General features: G+C 40.9%; 1 protein-coding gene across 1 annotated transcript in view; it reads left to right on the forward strand.

Moving 5' to 3' along the window:
- Window positions 1-22,713, forward strand: part of CD109 (CD109 molecule) — a 170,389-nt gene that overhangs the window by 95,929 nt on the left and 51,747 nt on the right. The window contains exons 20-24 of the mRNA XM_015426374.1: window positions 4,729-4,842; window positions 6,669-6,884; window positions 8,739-8,898; window positions 17,989-18,165; window positions 22,352-22,433. Of these exons, the coding sequence (XP_015281860.1) occupies window positions 4,729-4,842; window positions 6,669-6,884; window positions 8,739-8,898; window positions 17,989-18,165; window positions 22,352-22,433 (749 nt within the window). The remainder of the gene's footprint in view (window positions 1-4,728; window positions 4,843-6,668; window positions 6,885-8,738; window positions 8,899-17,988; window positions 18,166-22,351; window positions 22,434-22,713) is intronic.

The raw sequence follows: 22,713 nt of genomic DNA on the forward strand, positions 1-22,713 counted from the left end.
TTCCTAGAAGCAGTTGGCAGAGTACATTTTCCCCTGCTTTCCCCAGGCTTCCTGCCGTTTGTACCCCGACGCCTGTGAGAAAGCCTTACAAGGAAAATGTGCCACAGGATGGAGTGCTACAGCAACATGGGGGAATTAAGGTAAAATTGCCATTCTCCCTTCTCTGCTAGACCTCAGATGGAAGAGAAAGAAGCCATTTTAACGGATTCCTATTCATGACTGCAATGGGCCTTCGTATTGCACTTTTTTGCTTTCCTTAGTGAGGCTATTCAGGCTGCATGGAGAAGATGGGGAAAGCGTCAATCCACCAGCTCCTTCTGAGAACTCTTCTACTGGATCCAACCCAATAATTATAACCACCCAGATCCCAGTCCAGGGTTTGTCCAGGCAGTTATACTTGAAAGGACACATTTGACTGGTAGCATCACCTCATCCAGGAAATTGGATTTGGATCTTAAATTTTATTTCAGGCTTATATGAAATTAAGGTCAACATTGTTTTTTTAAATGAATGTAATTTGCTAGAATTTGATTTTGGAGATGTCACACATGAAAATACACACTTGGCTGTACAGAGTCAAGTGCTTGATTAAAACCCCCCCGGAGATTCTAATTCCATTTTCACAATGACTGTTCTCACTATCATCCAGTTTCTGCTCTGTACACATGGTGAAAACATGTTGATCCTTAACAGAGAATGTTTTTATGCGAAAACACATAGCATTACATAGAATTTAGGCTTTATAATGCATAGGATTTATTAGCATAATTGAATTAGCCTTTTTTATGTACTGCTGGACAAACATGTTCCTTGGGTCTGGGGTCCCAAGCACTCAGCCACTTTTCGTGCAGTAAAGGACCTCTTGACCGCTAATGCAGTCCTGGCCCACTTTGACGAGTCTCTTCCCCTGGTCCTGGCTTGCGATGCTTCGTCGTACGGGGTCGGAGTGGTCTTGGGGCACCGGCTGGCCGACAGTCAGGAGGTTCCAATTGCATACTATTCGTGAACTCTCTCCCCGGCTGATCACAACTATGCGCAAATTGACAAGGAGGGCCTGGCAATTGTGGCAGGGGTAAAAAAGTTTCATGATTACCTCTACGGCTGGCCCTTCACCATGGTCACGGATCACAAACCCCTCCTGGGTCTGCTCGCCCCGGACCATCAGACCCTGCAGATGCTCTTTCCCCGGGTGCTTCGCTGGTTGATTTTCCTGGCCAGGTACCAGTATGTGCTAGTCCATCGCCCTCAGCCATCTTCTGCTCCCCTTCTGTGACCCGGACCCGACACTGGCTCACCACACTGCTCTGCTGGAGGACCTTCCTGACCAGACTGTCCAGGTATCCGAGGTGTCTCGCCACACTGCCTGTGACCGTGTCCTCTCCCAGGTCCTGGACTTTGCCACCTTTTCGTCTCGACGGGACAAGCTGTCAACTCATAAAAGGTGCCTGCTATGGATTTAGAAAGAACCTGGAATATTACTGTTGGGACTTAAAACGGAAGAAGTTAACGTGCAGAAAAGAACTTTGATGTGGTATATGATCACAACTGCTAGAATGACTTATGCTCATTGTTGGAAACAAGACAGAATCCCGGAAATCGGAGAATGGATAAAGAAATTATTATTTATGGTTGAAATGGACAAAATGACAAGGAAGCTTAAGAACCTTGAAGCAGAAGAATTCTTTGCAGACTGGAAAGACTTTAAAGAGTACTTAGAAAAATACTGGGATGTAAAGGACAATTTCATTTGCTTTGACAATTATTGAAAAGTTAATGTTACTAGAACAAAGTTAATTAAGAGAAAATAATAGTAGAAGGAAATGTTACCGGTAGATTATGATTAAAAGATAAGTGGAAAATAGAAAAGACTTAAGAAATGGGCTGGAGGTCGGAGCACTGTGGGAAGCCGGGGGGGGGGGAGAGAAGAAAGGATGTATAACAAACAAAGATATGTTGTGTATTTGAACTAATAATATATCCTAATAAATTGTTTTTGGGAAAAAAAAGGTGCCTGCTATGGGGAAGCTGGGTGGTGATGCCAGCTCCATTGCGCAAGTGGGTGCTCACAGTTCTGCATGACACGCATCCGGGGATTGTAAGGATGAAGGTTCTGGCGAGGAGCTATGTGTGGTAGCCGGGGTTGGATACAGAAATTGAAGACTGGGTGAAGGGCTGCCAGACGTGCCAGGAGTCATGGCCTAACCCCCCTAGGGCCCCCACGTGGCCATGGGAGTTGTCATACAAGCCATGGGCTAGGCTCCATCTAGACTTTGTGGGACCCTTCCAGGGACAAATCTTTTTCATATTGGTGGACGCCTACACCAAATGGCTGGAAGTGGTCCTGGTTACATCTACCTCATCTTGATCCGCCATACGGGCAATGTGACAGATTTTCAGCACGTATGGCATCCCAGACTCCTTAGTAACGGACAACAGGACTGCCTTCACCTCTGCAGAATTCTATGGGATCGGGCACATCTGCTCCGCACCGTTCCACCCCTCGACCAACGGCCAGGCCGAGCGCATGGGCCGCACGATGAAGGATGCACTGCATCGCATGAATCAAGGGGTCTGGGACTACAAGCTGGCTGCCTTCCTCTTTAACCAAAGAATCACGCCACACTCCACCACCAGACGCAGCCCAGCGGAGCTACTGATGGGATGGTGGCCCACGACATGGTTAGATCGGCTGCACCCCAATCGGGCACTGGAACACAGCACAACCCCAGAGAACCAAGAGGCACCATGAAGATTCTTTCCAGGGGATCCTGTGTACGCCAGGAACTACGCCTGGATCCCAGCTTGGATTCCGGCCAAGGTAATCAGAGTGATGGGCCCCTCTTCATACGAGGTCTCTGGGGACGACGGCCAACTGCTAAAGACACATGTGGACCAACTATGCCACCGTGTCCTTCCGGCTGACCCCGACGGACTAGAGGGCAGTGAGGATGAATGCCCGAGCCCAGCGGAAAGTGAGCCAGAGAATCAGGATACGTCCGCACACGCTACTCTGTGGCCAAGCGCTCCACCAGAAGTGGCCGCCAGTGACAACGCCGATCGGCCGCATAGTCAGGAATCCAACAACGCTCCAGCGAAGCGACCAGAAGCTTTGCCGGTAGAGCCGAGGGCCGGGTCAGGAGGGATGTCCCCGACCCCTGAAGTATGCTGGTCCACCAGGGAATGGCGGAGGCCCACCTACCTTAAAGACTTTGTCTGTTAGGGGGAACTGAACTTTGGGGGGAGGGGTGTTATGTACTAACAAAGGACCACACATGCGGTCGGGTGCGCACGTGGTCAATCGCACTAGCAAACCTTCGCGACCCGAAACAATAGACTCGTAGAATCCTAAAATGGATCGGTAGGTTAGCCCAGATCTGGAAAGGAACCTAAGGTTATTGGTGCACTGTAAATAAACCTATCACGGGTGTGGGATGAGTTTGTTGGGTGTGGCATGGACCGACATATAAGCAGACCCCCAGGTCCTGCTTCTTTGTCTCAGTTTAGCCTACTAATAAATTATGATCTGAAATCACTTGACTCTGTGTCTTGAACCCAGTGCATTATAGCCTTATTTGTATCAATTAAAAACCTTAATGCATCAGCTAATGGGCTGCTGTTCAGAAATACAGCAGACAGTTTTTCTTATTAATACGGTTCCATGTAAAGAAGCACAGTGGATCACAAGTTTGCTAGATGTGGAGGATATGAAGATGGGGCCTGGTAGAATCAGCATGGCATAGTGGTTAGAGCGTCAGACTAGGATCTTGGAGACCCAGGAATTAATCCCCACTCTGCTGAGGAAGTTGGCTGGGTGACCTTGGGCCTGTCATACACTCACCTAAACCTACCTCATTGGGTGGCTGTGAGGATAAAACAGAGGAAAGGAGAACAACGCAGGCACCTTTGGATTTCCATTTGAGAGAAAGGCAGGGGACAAATGAATAAAATTTGGTGGAACTGATGTACAGCCTATGCTGGAGTAATCAACAGGTCAGGGGTAGAACATGACAGAATCTAGGATTTGCTGACTTTTTAAAACCCCAGAACCTATCCATCTGAACCAGTAGGCATCATTAAACTTCCTTTGTACATTATAAGGAAGGGGCAAATTGAAGCCTTAATAACAACATCAGACTGCACATATGCATGTTTCAGAGCCAAGTATACCTTAGTTTGATGCTTGGAACATAAAGTGCCTTACAGTGCAATCTTAAACCAAATTATACCATTCTAATTCCAATACAGTCAATGTCCTTCAAAGGGTATAACTCTTCTTAGGATTGTATTGTTGTCTTTGGAAGTGGTATATGAAGGTGCAGTTTGAAGTTCAAGATTGATTCACCTATTTCATGTTGCAATGGGTTGTTGTATGATTAAACAACCTCAGCGTCTCAGGAGCTGAAAGTTCCAAGTATTACATAAGGTTTCCCCCTGGAAGATCATGAATAATACTGAATGGCATAATTCTTTAATGTGCATATATGAGCTTCCCCATCTATGTTGACCCAATTCCTTGAAGTGTAAAATATCTTCTGTTGTTATGTGAATTTGCACAGCCTGATACAAGTTTCTGTGGTACTTTGGGGCCGCTAGGAAACATGTGTATTCTTTTGTCTGGATATGTTCTGTTGTAATCAGAAATGGTCTATGTTTTGAATGACTTGTATTGCGTTAACAGCTAAACTGTGTACCACAAGGGTTCACTGTTGTATAACTTTTGTTTTCCAGTTAGAAGTTTTCCAGCCCTTTTTTATTTCCTTGAACCTTCCACCAAGTGTTATAAGAGGAGAACAGTTTTTACTGGAAGTACACCTCTTCAATTATATGAAAGATGATAGTGAGGTAAAAATGCTGAAAAAGTATTTATTTAGTTTCTGTTTTATTTTTTCTTTGCTCTAACTACTTTCGGTTAGCTTTGCTAGGGTAGCTCATTAATTAGTTGGGATACACATTCATGGACAACCAGCTTATGTTGAATAATGGCCACAGAGGACAGGAGGAAAAATTGCATCATTGCAATTTCCCCCCCATCATCGTAAAAAAGAAAAAAAAAGTTTTTGTTTTGGCTTCCCTTGAAAGAAGCTGAATGGAAGAGACTATCAGATTTTAAAGACCAAAGAGTTGTTCTGATGTTGCATACTGCGTAGATATATGATGTTTGGAAATAATTAAAGTTAAGAGGTAGCGGTGAGATATATTTTGTGTTTTGAAGGTTTTAAAATTGTTAGGGAGCAAATTGAATTCTGTTGATTCAGAAGTCTCATTTTGTTTAATGGGGTTTACTACCAGGAAAGTGTTTTTAGGATTGCAGCCTAATTTACCTTAGGAGTTCACAATAGGACTGCATTCCACAGTTTGCAAATTGAACTTTACTGAAAACTTCCTTAGGCCCCGGTCACACGGGCCGGATATTGTGGGGGGGAGGCGTGGCTAATTGCCCCGGCGCAGTTTGATCCGCGATTACGCGATCAGACGTGCCGGCGGCACACCACGGGTCCTTCCCTCGGCACCGGCGGGTAAACAAGGGTGGCGATCACACGTGCGATCACACCAGCAATGGCTAGGCGCCGCTGCCATGACAAACGGGGTCATTTATTTTTTTTAAGCCGAAATGGCACTTTCACTTTCCTCTTTGTGCGCATGTGCCGTTGGGTGCTTGTGCGCATCTTGTGAAGACTTAGGGGGAAAAAAAACCTGTTTGTGAAGGGACATGGGCGGGCGCTGGATGCCACCACCGGAAACGCAATCAGACGTCAGCCGTTGCCCTGCGGTTTCCGGAAACTAGTACCTTGGAGGTACTAGTGTTTAACTCCGCATCTTTGGCGGGAAGCCTCGAGTTCGCCACGGGAGCTCTACACTTCCCAGATGTTGCGGTGTGATCGCGCCCGGAAAATCCGCCTATCTTCCGTCTCTGTAGCGTGGCTAATGCGCCGTGTGACTGCAGCCTTAGTCTGATCTAGCTCCCATTTCCTGTGACATCCAAATGCAGGAATCTCAACAAATTACAGTTTGTTCTGCACTACAGATGGGAATTCTAACCTGGGATTAGGCCAAGATTTAGAATTAAGGAAGGGTTTTTTGGAGTGTGGGGGGGAGCAAACTCCAGTGTGCCAAGGCAACGTCATGCTGTATTGGAGCTTGGACGGAAAACTGGGTAGTTTTCTATCAAGTTTTGTGCATGTAAGGAGAAGTGGGAGGAGCAAGGAGAGCCTGGTAATAAGACTGTGTTTACTCCTGATAGTAATTTAATGTCTGAATGCTTGTGATGTCTGAATGCAGCCTATGAGTCAATTTTCCTTGATGCCAGTGTGTCTTTCTCATATTTATTTCCATCTTGCTGTTCTGTACTTATGCTGTCTGCATTCTTCTATTTCTGTCCCATCTCATGACATCATTATCTATCGCATTCTCAATTCTCCTATTTCCCAGTTGCCCATTTTCTTTCCCTTTCCATCTTGTTTGAATATTTTCATGGATGTTGCTAGATATTCTAAGGTTGATGAATGCTGGCCAGCAATCTGTGAAGGTTACATCTATGTGGATATCTTTTCTGTGTTGCTTGGTAAGTAGTAAAATAAAAACAAATGGAAGTTTGTAAGAATACTGTAGCACTAACTTTGCTGGTAGCAGAAAACTAAGAAAACAATAGCCCCTTTTCTGTTTTGTAGGTTACAGTGACCCTCGATAGAAGTGACACATTTGAAATTTTTATTCCAAATGATATAAATGCTACAGACAATGAACGGACAGTATGGGTGCCAAGTGAAGATGGCAAGACCGTCATTTTCCCAATCAAACCAACACAAATTGGAGAGATTCCCATCAGAGTGACAGCAGTATCAGACTTTACATCTGATGCCATCATCCAGAAAGTGTTCGTGAAGGTAATTCAGGTGTTAGTGAAGATGGTATAAAGCTGCTAATAGGCTAGCCCCATGGTATACCCAGGAGTGCGGCTGATGAAGCTAGGGCTCAGATGGCTAGAGAGACGATGGTGGTGCGCCCATGATGAAGCCACAAGAGTATCTTATAGGATGTTGATAAGATCCTATGAAATGGCAGTCACAGCCGTTAAGCGAGAGTATTTTGCGGCCATGATTGCATCTGCAAGCTCACGCCCAGCCCAATTATTTAGAACAATTTGGTCTATAACAACTCTGCCACAGGGCAGACTAAATGCTAAGGAATTGGGCATTGGCTGTGAGGCTTTTGCGAGCTATTTCACAGATAAAGTCTTGTCACTCCACCATGATCTCCCTGCTACCGTTGAGTCAGTACGTGAACTCGAGGCTCCAAGCATGTCTTCTAGTCAGGTTTTGGATCACTTCAGCCCGTTCAGCCTAGAGGAAGTCGACAAATTGCTCACAGCTGTACGCCCCACCACTTGCAGCCTTGATCCATGCCCATCTTGGCTAGTCAAAGCAAGTCGAGAAGGGCTACGAGGTGCCCTAAGGGATATTATAAACAAGTCCCTCTTTGAGGGACTGTTCCCTGGGGCACTCCAGGCAGTGGTACTCCCTCTCCTAAAAAAACCATCTCAGGATCTGGCCGAATTGGCTAACTACTGGCCAGTTTCCAACCTGCCCTATTTGGGAAAACTAATTGAGAGGGCGGCGGCGATTCAGCTGCAGGGTTTCTTGGATGACACTTCTATATTAGACCCCTACCAGTCCGGCTTCCGACCGGGCCACGGGGTGGAGACAGTACTGGTTGCCCTCACAGATGACCTCCAGAGGCATCTGGATCAGGGCAGATCAGCAGTGTTGATCTTGTTGGACCTGTTGGTGGTGTTCGACACGGTCGACCATCAACTACTGATCCACTGCCTCGCCAATGCTGAGATTCAGGGGTCTGCCTTGCAGTGGCTCTCCTCATTCCTACAAGGTTGGGGACATAGGGTGGCACTAGGGGAACAGCTGTCCTGGAGGCACCCACTAGTCTGCAGAGTGCCAACAAGGGGCAGTACTCTCCCCGATGCTATTCAACATCTATATGCGCCCCCACACCCAGATTGCCCAGAGGCATGGGTTGGGTTGTCACCAGCATGCGGATGACACCCAGCTCTATCTGTTGTTGGGCGATCAGTCCAATTCGAGATGCAGCATTGGATAGCAGGAGAAAGTTCAGGGACAGAGATAAGATGGTAATGAAAGCTGAGGTATTTTATGAGGTAACACGATCAATATTAACTAACACCATAGCTTCACATAGATTGTTTGCTTCTATGCCTTGCTTCTATGCAGCTTAAAGTGCCTTACGTTTGACTACCATTTCCATCTACTTATATATGTGGCACTTTATTAGTGTGAAACAGAAAACAGGGCTTACAAGGTGAAACAATTCTGGTTCCTTGAATATTTAACACTGCATATTGGGTGGAAGAGACCTGTTCTTTCAATTGAAAATCTTGCTGCAAGCGTACAGTTATTTGTCTTTAAGGGATGTATACATGGCTGTTTGATAAGATGCCATCCTGGTGAAATGTTATTTGTGGAATATATCAACCTTTGTGAAGAAAAATGTATGTGAAGATTTGGTACTGCATTCACTTTTTCATTTATTAGTATCCATGCAGAGTGTTGGAGCATCATCTAATACTGATATGGCTTATGGTTAATAATAATAATAATAATAATAATAATAATAATAATAATAATAATAATAATAATAATAATAATAATAATAATAATAATAATAATAATAATTTTTAAAAATGCATCTAAACTTCATTTTTATAGGCTGAAGGATTAGAACAGTTTCATTCACAGACCCTTCTTTTGGACTTGACCAAAAGAATTGGACTTGGAGATTTACCAGCCCCTGCAACAGAAACTTTGATTTTCACTTTTCCATCTGAGGTTGTACCTGGCAGTGAAAGAATACAATTCACTATTGTTGGTAAGCATTGTTTTGTTTAGAGCCAAATTACCTGATTTCTTATTAAAGAACAAATAAATCTGATTGTGCTCTGGATGTCTATTGATTAAATGAGCATGCAGGATATTTATTACAGGATAAAACTGTGACTGTTTTTGACTTGGTGTCTGTAACTGGTAGAGGTGTTTCAAGTCAATTAAAAACATTCTCTTGAGATTTTTCTGTTCACTTCTTTCATGCAAATAATTAATTTTAGCCCTGCCCCGTAGTTTAATATAGTTGACTGTCTGCTTATATGTTTATTTTATACCTATTGGACATTTTTGTCCATCTTTTTATTGTTTGCCATTACCTGCAGATGTGATATTATATATTTATGATAACTGCAGTGGTTGTGTTTGAAAAGGACAAGCAAAATAGCTAGTGGTTCAAGTGCTTAAAAGGTGACCAAATATTTTCTGTGGTCTTTATTCCACATTGAGAGGTTTCACTATGTATCTTTCATTGCTACTATGAATGCAAAGGCGGAGAAATACTCACACAACATTTTCTCAGCATTTTACTTGCCTCAGTCCCACCCCTGCCTATTACTGTTACTGGAGGCTTTTCCAGACATTATTTAAAACAAATCAATAATTGACAATGCTATAGTGCAATAACAATCTATTGCAAAAATGTATTTTTTAAAAGAAAGTTTGTAAGACATTAAAAAAATGTCCACACCTTTTTGTTTCAAAGTTATAAGGGGAAACATACAGCCTACAAGTGACAGGACTTTACATCGTTCTTTAAAAATGAAAGCTTGGCTCTAATACATTGCTGCAATATATCATTATAGTGGGACAAGTTTAACCTATCAATTACCAATTTTTTAAAAAGCCTGAAAAAACCCTCTCTGATGGGTGCTGAGGTAAAGAAAATGGTGCCAATGCAAAAATTCACACCTTCCTATCCATGTGGCATCCAAAGGCCCTTTGACTGCAACTGGAGCCAATCACGGCACAGGTAGAAGCCCGCCAAAGCTAATGGGTCCAGTTTCCCAGTAGAAAGCTGATGCTGGACACCAAGGTCAAATGCTCATGTTACAGAGATTAAGAAACACTAAAGGTACAGAGAGAAGAAACTTAAAATTCCAGAGGCCACCCCACACTCCATGGCAGCTAGAGTCCTAGCTGACAGTAACCCACCGCCCCAAGATCATACCAAACCATGTTTGGAAAATAACATGGCAAAGCAAGAGGAAACACAGAAGCAGTAAAAATGGGAAACATTTTTTTACACACAATATTTTATTGAATTTTTACATACACACGGGGGGAAATCTTTCAGATAAGTACCATATTTATGCCTTATAGCTAAACCATATTAATGAAATATTCCATCTCAGAAATTTTTAGTCTTTTGTTACTAATATAACGAACTCTCATCTCTGTATCCTCACCAGTGTTTTATTTGACTATAACTTTTGAGTTGTTGTAATTCTCTAACCAAGTGTAGAATCTTGCCCATGTATTCTCAAATGTTTTTTCTGGGTGATTTTTCAATAATGAAGTCAATTTATTCATTTCTGCTGCTTTCAGTGTTTTGTTTATAATCTCTTCTTTGGTAGAAGTTTCCACTCTTCTCCAATATTTTGCATATAAAATTCTGGCAGAAGTAACTACATACAAAATCAAATAGGAATAATTTTTCTTACAACTTTCAGGTAAAATATTTAACAAAAATATTTCTAGTAGAAAGGGTATAGAACAATTTAACATTTTCTGCAATATTTTGTGTATTCAAGCCCAGTATTTTTTTAGCTTTGTCACAAAACCATCACATATGATAAAAGGATCCCACCTTATTTTGGCATTTCCAACATTCATTTGAACATTTCGGATCAATTTTAGCAAGTTTATCAGGGGTAATATACCATCTATAGAACATTTTATATATATTCTTTTTATGAGAGATGGCTTTAGTAATTTTTAGATTTTTCTTCCAAATCTGTGACCATTGATCTAAATCTGTATTATGCTCCGAATTCTTTGCCCATTGAATTATTACACCTTTTATCACTTCATCTTGCATCCTATATTCTAATAACAGAGTATACATTTTTTTTACAAATTTTTGTTCCACATACAATAAAATTTTATCTACTTCTAAAGGGTTGTCATAAAAGCCTAACAGTTTATCTTTAGCATATCTAGATTCCATTTGTACCTTTTGCCACCATGTAAAGCTTTGCACTAATGTCAGGTTATTTTTGGGATCTAGAATGTCTTGATATCGTGTAATTTCTTCTTCTTGGTACACATTAGAGTTTGTAAAAGCTTCTAGAGGTGCAACCCATTTTGGAAACTTGTAGAATTGAGTATTTATTATCTCCCACACTTTCATTAATCCAATGTTGATTAAAGTATTTGAGATTCCGTTTTTCCATACCATAAAAATGCATGCCAACCTAATAAAATATCATGTCCTTATAGTTTTAACAATCTCGGATTTATTTAGTTTTTGGATCCCCTAAGGGGAATTTTTAATTGATTTTTTACAAACTACAAACTACAACTGAAAATATGGGAAGGGGAACTACATCTAAGGAGAAAGAAAAAAGACCCACTAATAACTAAAAACCCAAGAGTGGGAGATCAATACATCAGCTTGACTCAATGTTACTTTTAAAAAGCTATTAAAACAATGAACATAGTCGGCTATGCTAGGTTAATTATCTTTTAACTATTCATTTAACTGCTTAAAGAAATTCCCCGAGCATCCCAAAATCATTTCAGAGTTTTCAGGCACAAATCAGAGTCCTTCAGCCACTATTTATTCTTCTCTTTTCTAATCCTCAATTTATATGAACTTTTTGGGGCAGCCACCCCCTTTTCAGAGGGTGAGTCCTTGTCCGAAGACCCTGAGCCTAACTCGCCCTTCAGATTTGCTTTCTTCGTCTTCCTTCTCGTCCTCAGCTGGTTCCCCGAGCTGTGTTTACAGAAAATCACGTGCCTTAAGAACAGAGTCAATCTTTTCTTTTTTGTTGTGAAGTTTGAAAATGATGCCTTCTGGGATTAACCATCTGTAACTGATGCCATTTGTTTGTAAAAATAGGATTAGTTCTTTATAATTCTTTCTCTTCTGTCTTATGTCAAATGGAATGTCTTTTAAAATCCTGATGTTGTTGTCCCCAATTTTCAAGGGAGTTCCCGTAGTTGCTTTCAAAATAGAGTCTCTGATATTCGCCCAAATGCTTGTCTGCGCTCTGGTAAGTCTCTGAAAACAGTTTCAAATGCTTATTTTTCCGCTCCCCCCTCTTTATTCCGTGTTTTCGTTCATGCGTTTGGGAGGGGCCCTCCCCCACTTGCTTCCCGTCGCTCTTTAAGGAGGGAAGCTTTCTTTTTAAATCTTCATGCTTGCTTCAACCCGACTCACAGTTCGTTGTTGGCCAACCGGCCTCGCTCGGCATTGTTTTTTTCCGCCTGATCTCCAACGCTTGTCCCGGTCAGCAGCACTTGTACCATACAGTCACTCAGCGGCAGGACCTTCAGGGCGAAGGAGCGCCTCAATTCTCTGGCATCGCGCCATCGAAGAGGTTGCCCCTCAAAAGCCCCCTGGCTAGGAGCATTTTATCAAGGCTCCGTGGGGGTCGTGACCCGTCGCACCCCCTCCTACATGCTGGTGTACAGTTTGCATCCCCGGGGCATCCGGGAGATGCGTCTGCCTGCGTGTTGCCATAGACCGGAAGTCCAACAATCTCTGATTTTCTAGCGTAATCCATTCTTTAATCCAGTTCAGTGCTGCCGCTCTATAGTAAAGTAGCCAGTCTGGAAGAGAGAGACGCCTGGTCTATCTTTAGAGTCTTGTAGAGCTTTAAGTTTTATTCTTGGTTTCTTCCCTTGCCAAATGAATTTTGACAGAATTTTATCATGTTCTTTGAAATACTTCTGGTTTTGAATAATCGGTATAGTCTGGAATAAAAACATCAATCTTGGCAATATATTCATTTTGATGGTAGCAATTCTTCCCATTAACGATATTTGAAGTTTTTGCCATTTTTCCAAGTCTTTCTTGATAGATTTCAATAGTTCTATATAATTATTCTCCACCAAAGAGTTACACTTGTTTGTTATATTTATTCCTAAATATTTAATCTTACTTTGAACTTCCAGGCCTGTTTTTTCTTGTAGAAGGAGAACTTGTGTTTTTATCATATTTTTTGTAGAAATTTTTTTTTGACAATTAATTTTCAGTCTTGCCACATTTCCATAATCTTGCAATGCATTTATTAATACACTTGTAGAGTTAAGAGGATTCTCTAAAATGAACACTAAATCATCTGCAAATGCTAAAAGCTTGTACTCTTCTACTCTTAAAACCTGAAATTTGTTAATCCATTCTAATTACATCATTTAAAACTTCAAGAACGAAAACAAACAACAGCAGTGAAAGGGTTCAACCTTGTCTCGTCCCTTTATGAATTTCAATATTCTGTGATGAATTGCCGTTAATCAAAATCTTTGCTTGCTGCTTAGTATAAATTGCTTTGACCATTTTCTGAAAATCTTTACCTGCTTGAGCATATGAGATTAGTTCAAGCATAAAATTCCAATTAACATTATCAAAAGCCTTCTCTGCATCTAGAAAAATCAGAGCCATTTGTTTTTCTGGGTGGGCTTCATAATATTCCAAAACATTCAATATCATCCTCACATTATTCCTCAATTGTCTTTTCAATAAAAAACCCACTTGGTCTTTATGAATAATCTGTGACAATGTTTTTTTCATTCTAGATGCTAAAATAGAAGCATAAATTTTATAGTCTACATTCAACAATGAAATATGTCTATAATTTTTAATCTCTTTCTTGTCTGAATTCTGTTTATGTATCAGTGTTATTAAGGCTTCTTCCCAAGAATCTGGTATCTTCCCTTCTAATTTTACATTTTGACATACTTCTTTAAGAGGAATTATGAATTGGTCTTCAAACAGTTGGTAAAATTCTGTTGATAATCCATCTGAGCCCGGAGTTTTCCTCTTTTTTTGTTTCTTTACAGCTTCTGACAATTCAGCTAACATTATTGATTGATTTAATATTTTTCTTTGTTCCTCTGAAAATATTTTAGGTTTATTTAGTTCCAAATAGTTTCTGATTTGTTGTTGAGATATCTGCGTTCTACTATATAGTTTCTGGTAATGCAATTCCTCAAGTGGTTAAGACACTGAACTGCAGGCTGTGGAAGGTCAGTAGTTCAGCAGTTCGAGACCCGAGTTACCGCATGACGGAGTGAGCTCCCGTCTCTAGTTCCAGCTCTTGCCAACCTAGCAGTTCGAAAGCAAGAAATTGCAAGTAGATAAATAGGCACCACTTCGGTGGGAAGGTAACAGCGTTCCGTGCACCTTGGTGTTTAGTCATGCAGGCCACATGACCACGGAAACTTCTTCGGACAGCGCTGGCTCTTCGGCTTTGAAACGGAGATGAGCACCGCAACCCTAGAGTCGGAGTCGACTGGCTTTCGAGCAAGGGAACCTTTACCTTTACTAATACAATTACACAATTTTCTTTAAATCTTCCAATTTCTTTCATTCTTCTCCCATTTCATTTTTTAGCGTCTTTATGTATTTTTTCTCCTTTTCTTTATGTAATTTATAATCAAGCCATCTAGTTGGTTTATTCACATGTTCCAAATAATTTTGTTTAGCATATCTTCTTTGCTATTTCCTGTGTTAATAAATAATTCATTTGGTGTTGCAAGAGTTTACATTTATTTTTCCTCTGTTCATTCGTTGGATCTTGCCGTATCTTTACTTCTGTTTTTTAATCTGAGCTTGTATCTGGGAGTAATTTTCCATCCTTTGTTTTTTAATATGTGCTGATTCTTTAATCATCTATCCTTTTGCAAAGGCTTTAAATGTATCTCACACTGTTTTTATAGAAATTTCAGGTTAAATATATATATTTAAAAAAACCTAGAATTCTTTCTTGGATTCCTCCACAAATCTTTTATTTCTAAATATATCAATATTCAAAGTTCATCTATTCTTTTTTGGTGCATCCTCTATTTCCAAAGTAATCAGGTTACAGTCAGCGAATGTTGAGGGGAGAAGTTCAGCTTCCAATATATCAGTTGTCATAGTAGATTAAATCCAACACATTCTGGACCAAGAATTGTGTCTTGCAGAATAAAAGGTGAAGTCTTGTTTATGTGGATTTCTGACTTTCCATGCAGCAACACCACAGTGTTCTTCCATTAATTGGTTAAAATATCGCAGGAAGTTAATTTCCTTATTTCCGTTTTCCTTTGATCGATTTTCTATTTTGTGTCTTATCAAATACTGCGTTAAAGTCAACAAATATACATATTTCATCATAATCCTGTTTAGAAATCAGATCTTGCAGGGATTTGTAGAATTTTTCTTAATATTGATTTGGGGCATAAATATTCAACAGTAAAGTTTTCTTGGCTTGTCTTTGTATTTGAATCATCAGAATTCTTCCATCTTGTGAAGCATAAATCATTTTAGGTTGTAAATGCTCCTTTACATAGGTCACTAGGCCTCTTTTCTTTTTATCTTTATCTGAAGCAGTAAATGTTTTCCCAAATTTTTAAACTTGAAGATATTTTTGATCTGTCATTTTAATATGAGTGTTTTAAAGACAAATTATGTCAAAGTTAATTTTTTCCAGCTGTTGAAAAATCCGTCTTCTTTTCTGGGGTGAGTTTAATCCATTTACATTTATTGAAATAATCTTTATTTTACTTCTATTCATTTTGTGATTGAATCTGTGATTGTAAATCCTGTTGTTCTCTCAGTTGTTTCCACATAAACCTCTTTGTATGTTTGTTCTCTGCTTTCTTAATTGTGGGTAAAGTTGTCAGAGTTGTTCCTGATGCTCCTTGTAGGGGGGTCTTCCTCCTCCTCCTCCTCTTCTTCTGAATTTTCTGTGCTGACTTTATCAGCTTGAAGTTCCACGCCATATGTTTTTAAAAAGTCTTCTGCCTTGAATGTCAGGTTAATTCTGTATCTTTTACCTCTGAAGGAGAAAATTAGAGGTCCCTCTATAAAGAATCCCATTCTTCCTCAATATCTCTGTAAGATTTAGATATTTTCTTCTTTTTTCCTAACTCTCCAAGGGATTTCCTTTAAGATCTTTGTGTTTTTTATCTTCAATAGATTTTTGTTTGATGTCTTTAGAATTTCATTTTTTATGAAACCTTACATGCACCTCTCTGGGTAACTGATTTCTTTTGGGATACGCCAAATCCATCCTATAGACAGTGTCAATTTCTTCCAGAACCTTTTCTATGTCTTCTGTACCCATATATTTTGCTAGGATATGTCCCATCTTCTTTCTAATATCTTCATATTTTTCTTCTGGGATATTTTGGAATCTCAATATAAATGCTGCTCTGTCTATTTGGAGTCTCATCAAATCCTGTTCCAGAAGAGTCTGTTTAGAGTCCACTGCTTGAAGTTTAATATTCATTTCTTCCATTTTATCCTTCATCTTCTCAGTTTTGTTTAATTCCATTATCTTTTGTGTATTATCTGCTATTTGTTTCTGCAGCCCTTCCATTTGATTGGAGAATTGTTGTGTTATTTCTTTAATAGATTCTTTAATTGGGTCCACAGCTTCAGAGATTGCCATCTTAATTGTCTCCTGAATTAACACTTGTATATCTTTGGTTATAGCAGATTGTAGGCTGGAAGCCACTGATTTAAGTACACCTGGTGAACCTGAAGGTGGTTCAACAGGTCTATTGCTCCCAGACATTTTGCTCCAAGTTTAAAATAGTATCAGGGGAAAAAAACACTCTTCTTTTAAACAGGCCACAGTTTTCTTTCCCTCCCAAGACAAGTTAATGTTTATGCAACAAGGTTGTTTTCAGAACACCATGTACCATTATCTTTTAAACAGCCAAATTAATCTTGTATAGACCCAACTGGAATATATTTCACCACAGCTATGTTATTGTAGGAACAGAATTCTAGAGTTCACTTTCTCCCTATTTGAACCTCACCAATATAACACAGAAAATACAATCAAACACCAGAAGTAAAGGGCAGAGGCCAAGCGTACTTTAATCTGTTGGGAGCCTGAAGTGTTGGTAAAGGGGTTGACAAGTCAAACCAAAGAGTTAATAGTCTTACAGATACCATTCAGTTGAAGCAGTTGAAGCAGAGTTCCCTTTTAAATTTTGTAATTCTCAAACACAATACAGTATCTTCTTGATTCCAAACAACAGAAAATCTGTAAAGTTTAAAAAGGAGCAAACAACTCCAAGCTCCACCCCACAAAGGGGGAAAATGGGGTAAGTTGCAAAGTCTACAGTCTTTGTTTAGTTATCATTCCAAACTCCACCCCACAAAGGGGAAAAATAGGGTATGGTGCAAGGTCTACAATCTTCTTTTAATTATGGTTTCTTTAAGTAGTAGGCTCACAGCAGTCAAAGAACATTCTTTATTTCAAGCCCTTAGAAATAACCACTTTGCATCACTTAAATTCTCTATAGCCGGCTGTTGATAAGAAAAGGCTGGGGGGGAACCTCACACCTCGCTCTTAAGTAGTTTTAAAGTTTAAATGGGTTAATGTCCCTGTTCCGGAGAGGAATAATGGTCTTTTAATTAGCAAAGAGTCATTTACTCATGTTGGTATTGGAGTTGAAATTCAGGCAAGGTTTCTAACCCCCCCTCCCCTCATTGGGAAGTGACAGCTAGGCGCTCATGTCACCATGAGCGGTCTCTGATGTCCTCTGCATTGGGGGCGATCCCAAGCTTCAACCCGCACGACACCAAGGTACAGGGAGCGTGAATCGAGCCCCTTGCTCTGCACCCCTCTTCCTGAGGGAGCAGAGTGGTCTCAGGAGCCCCCGGACCTCAAAAAGTAACAAAGGAGTCAGCGAGCTCAAGGAGCGCACCTCGGCCTGTCTGCTCCGCCGCGCTGCAACCCAGAAACCGAAAAATGGAGGATGTTGTGTGGGTATTCCTGAAACAGGGCTCCTATTTGAATCTCACCAATATAACACAGAGCAGAGCAGAGCAGAACATTAGTGTGGAAACAGCCAGATTTTGCACACTGCTGATGAAATCATTTTCATGTTTCCTTTGTGAACTGTTATCTTTCAGGTGATATACTTGGCCCGTCTATCAGTGGTTTGGCATCACTAATCAAGATGCCTTATGGTTGTGGAGAACAGAACATGATTAATTTTGCACCCAATATTTATGTTCTGGACTATCTGACTAAAACAGGAGAGCTGAAGCATAATACAAAATTAAAAGCTGTGTCATATATGAGAGAAGGTAAGTTGTTTATGTAGTATTTGCTTGTGGCTGTAGGGGAGGGAGGAATACCTGTCAGACCTCTGGAGAAATCAGTTCCCAACAAGTCATTCAAAAGAAAAAAACCTTTATTGAGAAATTGATAGGATCCAGGCTCTCAGCGTTTCTGTGTTAGAACTGGGGGAAAGGGTGCGAAGCAAGAAATTATACCCAAGTCATCCAGGAGCCTAATGGCTCAGGGCCAGTCACACCTAAGCTAGCGGCCCACCTGAATAACGGTCCATAGTTTCCAGGGGAAAGGTGATACTAGTCTTGACTGGGGCTCAAAGTTACATGTCTGAGCTGAGGAAGACAACTACAAGCAACAGCAAAGTGGCCAGAAGCGAAAGTGTAAATTCTTCTCACCCCCTGTGTCCCCATGGCAACCAAGCCCGATAAAGAGGGCGAAGTTGACAATACCCTACACCATCTTTTAGTTCCAGAAGCAAGAACATAACATTGTTTTCTGGTAATTATGTTGTATGTAAGCTAACTCCTTGTGTTTGAATGGATAGTATGTGCTCTTTGGTGTCTTATCCAAAGTAAAAATGAGTGGTCCCGGTCACACGGAGGGTTTTTGCCTGGGAGAGGGACAGATCGGGGCCGCAGCAAATGGGCGCGATCTCACCGCAACATCTGGGAAGCTGTGCGCACCCGTCCCCGATCCGTCCCTAACCCCGGAAACCCCGCAGCAAAAAAGAACCACCAACAGAGGTGGTCTCACCTGAACGGCCGTGGCAAGCGCGGCCGTGGGATCGCCGGCGCGTCTTTCTGCCGGCGCATCCCCGGCTCCTGGCCGAACTGCGCATGCGGATGCATGCGCAGCCGGCTGCCTCGGTCTCCCAACTGTGGCTTCCTCCCCGGCATCTGATTGTGCCGGGGAGCAACGGCGCGGCGGCTCAGGGGATCCGTGTGATCCCGCTGCGGCGTGTCTATTTTGGTGCAGCTTCCAAAAGCCGCACTTTGGCCACGCGTTTTCCCCACCGTGTGGCAGGGGCCTGTGAAAGGCAAACAGAATGTACTGAAAACAGACAGTGTGTCTTAGATACGTAGTCATTGTATACTGTACAACTACATGTCCTTCTTTCCTATGACGTATATTGCCATGTTCTGGGTTTTTTTTAACTCTCAGATTCAGTTTGGCAGGAAATTTGACATGGATTCCAAAGTGGAAACTAACAGTAATCTGAAAATGAAGATTGTTTCTTACTATCACAGTTTTCTGAATGCTATACTTTTGCTTGTGTATCTGCACTGCAGCCTGAAGAATGGCACATGGCAGTGAACTGGTGGCACCATTTTAAAAACAGTCCTTAGTTTCGGCACACCTCCCCACAGTGATGTTGGGGTGTCCACATGGTCATTCCTCTGCAGCCACTCCACAAATGGCCCTTCAATTCTGAGGGGAAAGTTTAGGATTATTTTTAATCCACTTTACACGAGAAAGCCTCAGGAATGCAACAAATCATGCTTAGAACTAACACACATTACATGGGTGTTTTCCTTTGATGCAAGGGCTTCCTGCTTTCCACGTGGGGGGAGGAAATCCTGAATGAAAACAGCCATAGTTAAAATGAACCATGGTTTTGTGCTGTGTCTGCACTGAGCCATGGTATGTCTTTTCAGTTCTTGGGAGGAATCACAGTGTACCTACAGTTCTGGCTACTAAGTTGTCCTTTCACCACAGAGGTTGCATCCTTTTTAAACACACGTGGCCAAGTTTAATCTCTGGTGTAATTCTGACTTGTACTGACATCCCAGAAAAGTCTCCCACAAAGAAGAAACAAAATCCACTGAGAACAGAAACAGTTTAGTTTGCTTTGTTGAACTCCATGGGTTATAGTTGCCTGACAACTGGACTTTGGCTACCCTAAAGTTACACAGTTTCAAAAAATAATGAACATCTGTTTTCTAAGGAAATTCTTTGAAGTTAGCAAGCAATCTGTCACTCCCTGGAGATTGATTTATATTACTAAAATGTTTTTAAATGGTCTCCAAACATTAGTTTTAGTCAAATTATTTTTAAATGAGTCAAACTGCATTGTTAAATTTGACATTTGGTGATGCTCTGTTTTGCTTAAATCATGCTTGGCATTGAGATTTAAAGCAGTGTTCTTAACATTCTTTTGTGACCAAAACAAGAGCGATTGTGGAATAGTTTTCATTAAAAAACAAAAGAAAAACTTTCTGCTTCTTTGTTATTTGCTCAGTTGCTTCTTCTGGGCTTGTATCTGGTATGGTCCTAATTGGTATTTAATTGTGTGTTACATATTCTTTTCTACATCATAACAGAAGAAGTACAAGATTATTTAAACTTTATGTCTGAGTTCCTAAAGCTCCAAAAATGTTGTTTCAAATGTGATCCTAAACATTGCTTAAGGTGTAAGAATAGCTCTTTGATACAAAATTAACAGAACTGTCCATCAGTTTTTTCTAGTGGCTCATTTGCATCACATGTTAAAATGAGAAACCTTCTGAAGTAGAATACTGTGTTTGTAAATATTCCTGAGGTATATTTGTCCAGCTTTTTTCTTAAATGGCTTAAGAGTTATATCATACATTTGTTACATTTATTAGGGTTGCACTTACATACTAAAATTTATCTAGAGGTGTAAAGTGGGACCACAACAAAAATTATGCAGGCACACTTGCCAAGGGATGCTGATTGGCTGTGGCTTCTTGGAGTTTATATTCATTGGAAAACTTGGGTTTGTTTCAGTCTAATGTGTGAAATGTTTCTAACAGTGATCTTCCTAATATTTTTCTATAAATTTACCTGTAGTTTAAACCCACTGTTTCATGCACCATTCCCAGTGGATCTGATGAACAATTGTGTAGCAATCAGCAATTGTTGTTGTTGTTGTTTAGTCACACAGTTGAGTCCGACTCTTCGCGACCCCATGGACCACATCATGCCAGGCCCGCCCATCTTCCATCGTGCTCTGGAGTTTGCTTAATTTCATGTTCATTGCATCAAACATGAAGCAGGCTACACCTTGTTAAAGAAATTTCTTTGGATATAATGACAAATTGCAGTTAATTTTAAAGCTAGAAATTTTAAAATCTTAATTGCAGACCACAAAGACAATAGGGAGGAGGGAACTTGTGAGCTCAGGGACTTCTGTGCACATCCCTGTCACAAACAAACCTTGATTTATTGGTTTCTTCGTAACATCTGAATGTGGACCTCAGTTGTTGATTCACATACAATAAATTTCACATTTGACCAACTGATCAAGTGTTTTTAGGGGCTAATTCATCTGACCTGTTCCGTATTGCTGTTTTTTTATGTAACATGCATGTTGAGCAGCCCTGGTAGATGTTACTACTGGTAGTTTTACTCTTTATTAGATTCGTTTGCCGATAATGTAACTTTAGTACACAAAATACACCTTTCTTGGCTGCTTGCTTTACATGCTATTATGTGTAGGGCTTATGGTTGGCAGGTGATTCCCACCTCAAAACAACCACAGCCATAGAAGTTGGAAGACTGATAAGCTTTGATCCTCCCTGAGCTGTGAGCCTGGTGCCAGGGGTACAAGCTTATTCTGGAATAAAATGTTAGTCTTTAAGTGCCACAAGGCTCCTGTTTGTTTCAGCATGTACCTAGTGCAGTATAGGAACACATGAATTGTATCCTTAAATTTCCCACTTCGTCTACCTGCATGCTAAGGAGGAAAAAAACCCAGTGTGAGTCAGTGTATGTGAGAGAAGCAGATTTCATGGTTTAGCCTTGTCACTGTAGTCTCTAGATGCAGGCAGCTACTTGTCTTTCAAAATCAGGTTGCCAACTGTACCAGTTGGAAGACTGGAATAACAATTGCTTTGTAATGATGAGTGGGTTAAATATTTTGCCTGCACCAGGTTTTATACGATTAGTTAACCAAATCTTTGTGTTTCTGTATCGTTTCATGAGCCTTTAATATTATGGCAAACCAGTCTTTGCTGTGTATCATATCTCAGTTCATCCTTCTGCTGTGCTGCTCCCATGATTTGCTCCATTTTCTAGTCAATGTGAACCTGTAAAACTACTTCAGTGAGTGAACCCATCATGGATCTTGCTTCTTTCCACCTTAAGCTGTGGGTGTCAAGCTGAGACTTGATAAACCTGTTGCTTAACTGGGCTTCATCCTAAATCTTCCTCAATTTTCATATCGTTTTTCTTCAGGCTACCAAAGAGAGCTCCTTTTCCAAAGGATTGATGGCTCTTTCAGTGCTTTTGGGAAAAGTGATCACTCCGGAAGCACGTGGTAGGTATTTATTTTTCTGGACCAAGCAACATGTAGGTGTTTTTGAAAAGTCTAACAATTACCAAGGTGCATCAGTTACTGCTTGGTATAGCAACAGCAGTAGAGCATGGTATATCAGTGCTTGGTATAGCAAAGTCTTAAGTTGCTGTGTCAATTTGTGTGTTGGAGGTGGTAACTTACATATGTGGTCCTCATGCTGTGCTATGATCTCACATGCAGTAAATATTCCCCAATGGAGGTAAAAGTAGCTTGGATGGGGCAATTTTCAGCGAGAGATAGC

This window comes from Gekko japonicus, unplaced genomic scaffold (assembly GCF_001447785.1).
Source record: "Gekko japonicus isolate JY-2015 unplaced genomic scaffold, Gekko_japonicus_V1.1 scaffold742, whole genome shotgun sequence".
Classification (NCBI taxonomy): domain Eukaryota; kingdom Metazoa; phylum Chordata; class Lepidosauria; order Squamata; family Gekkonidae; genus Gekko; species Gekko japonicus.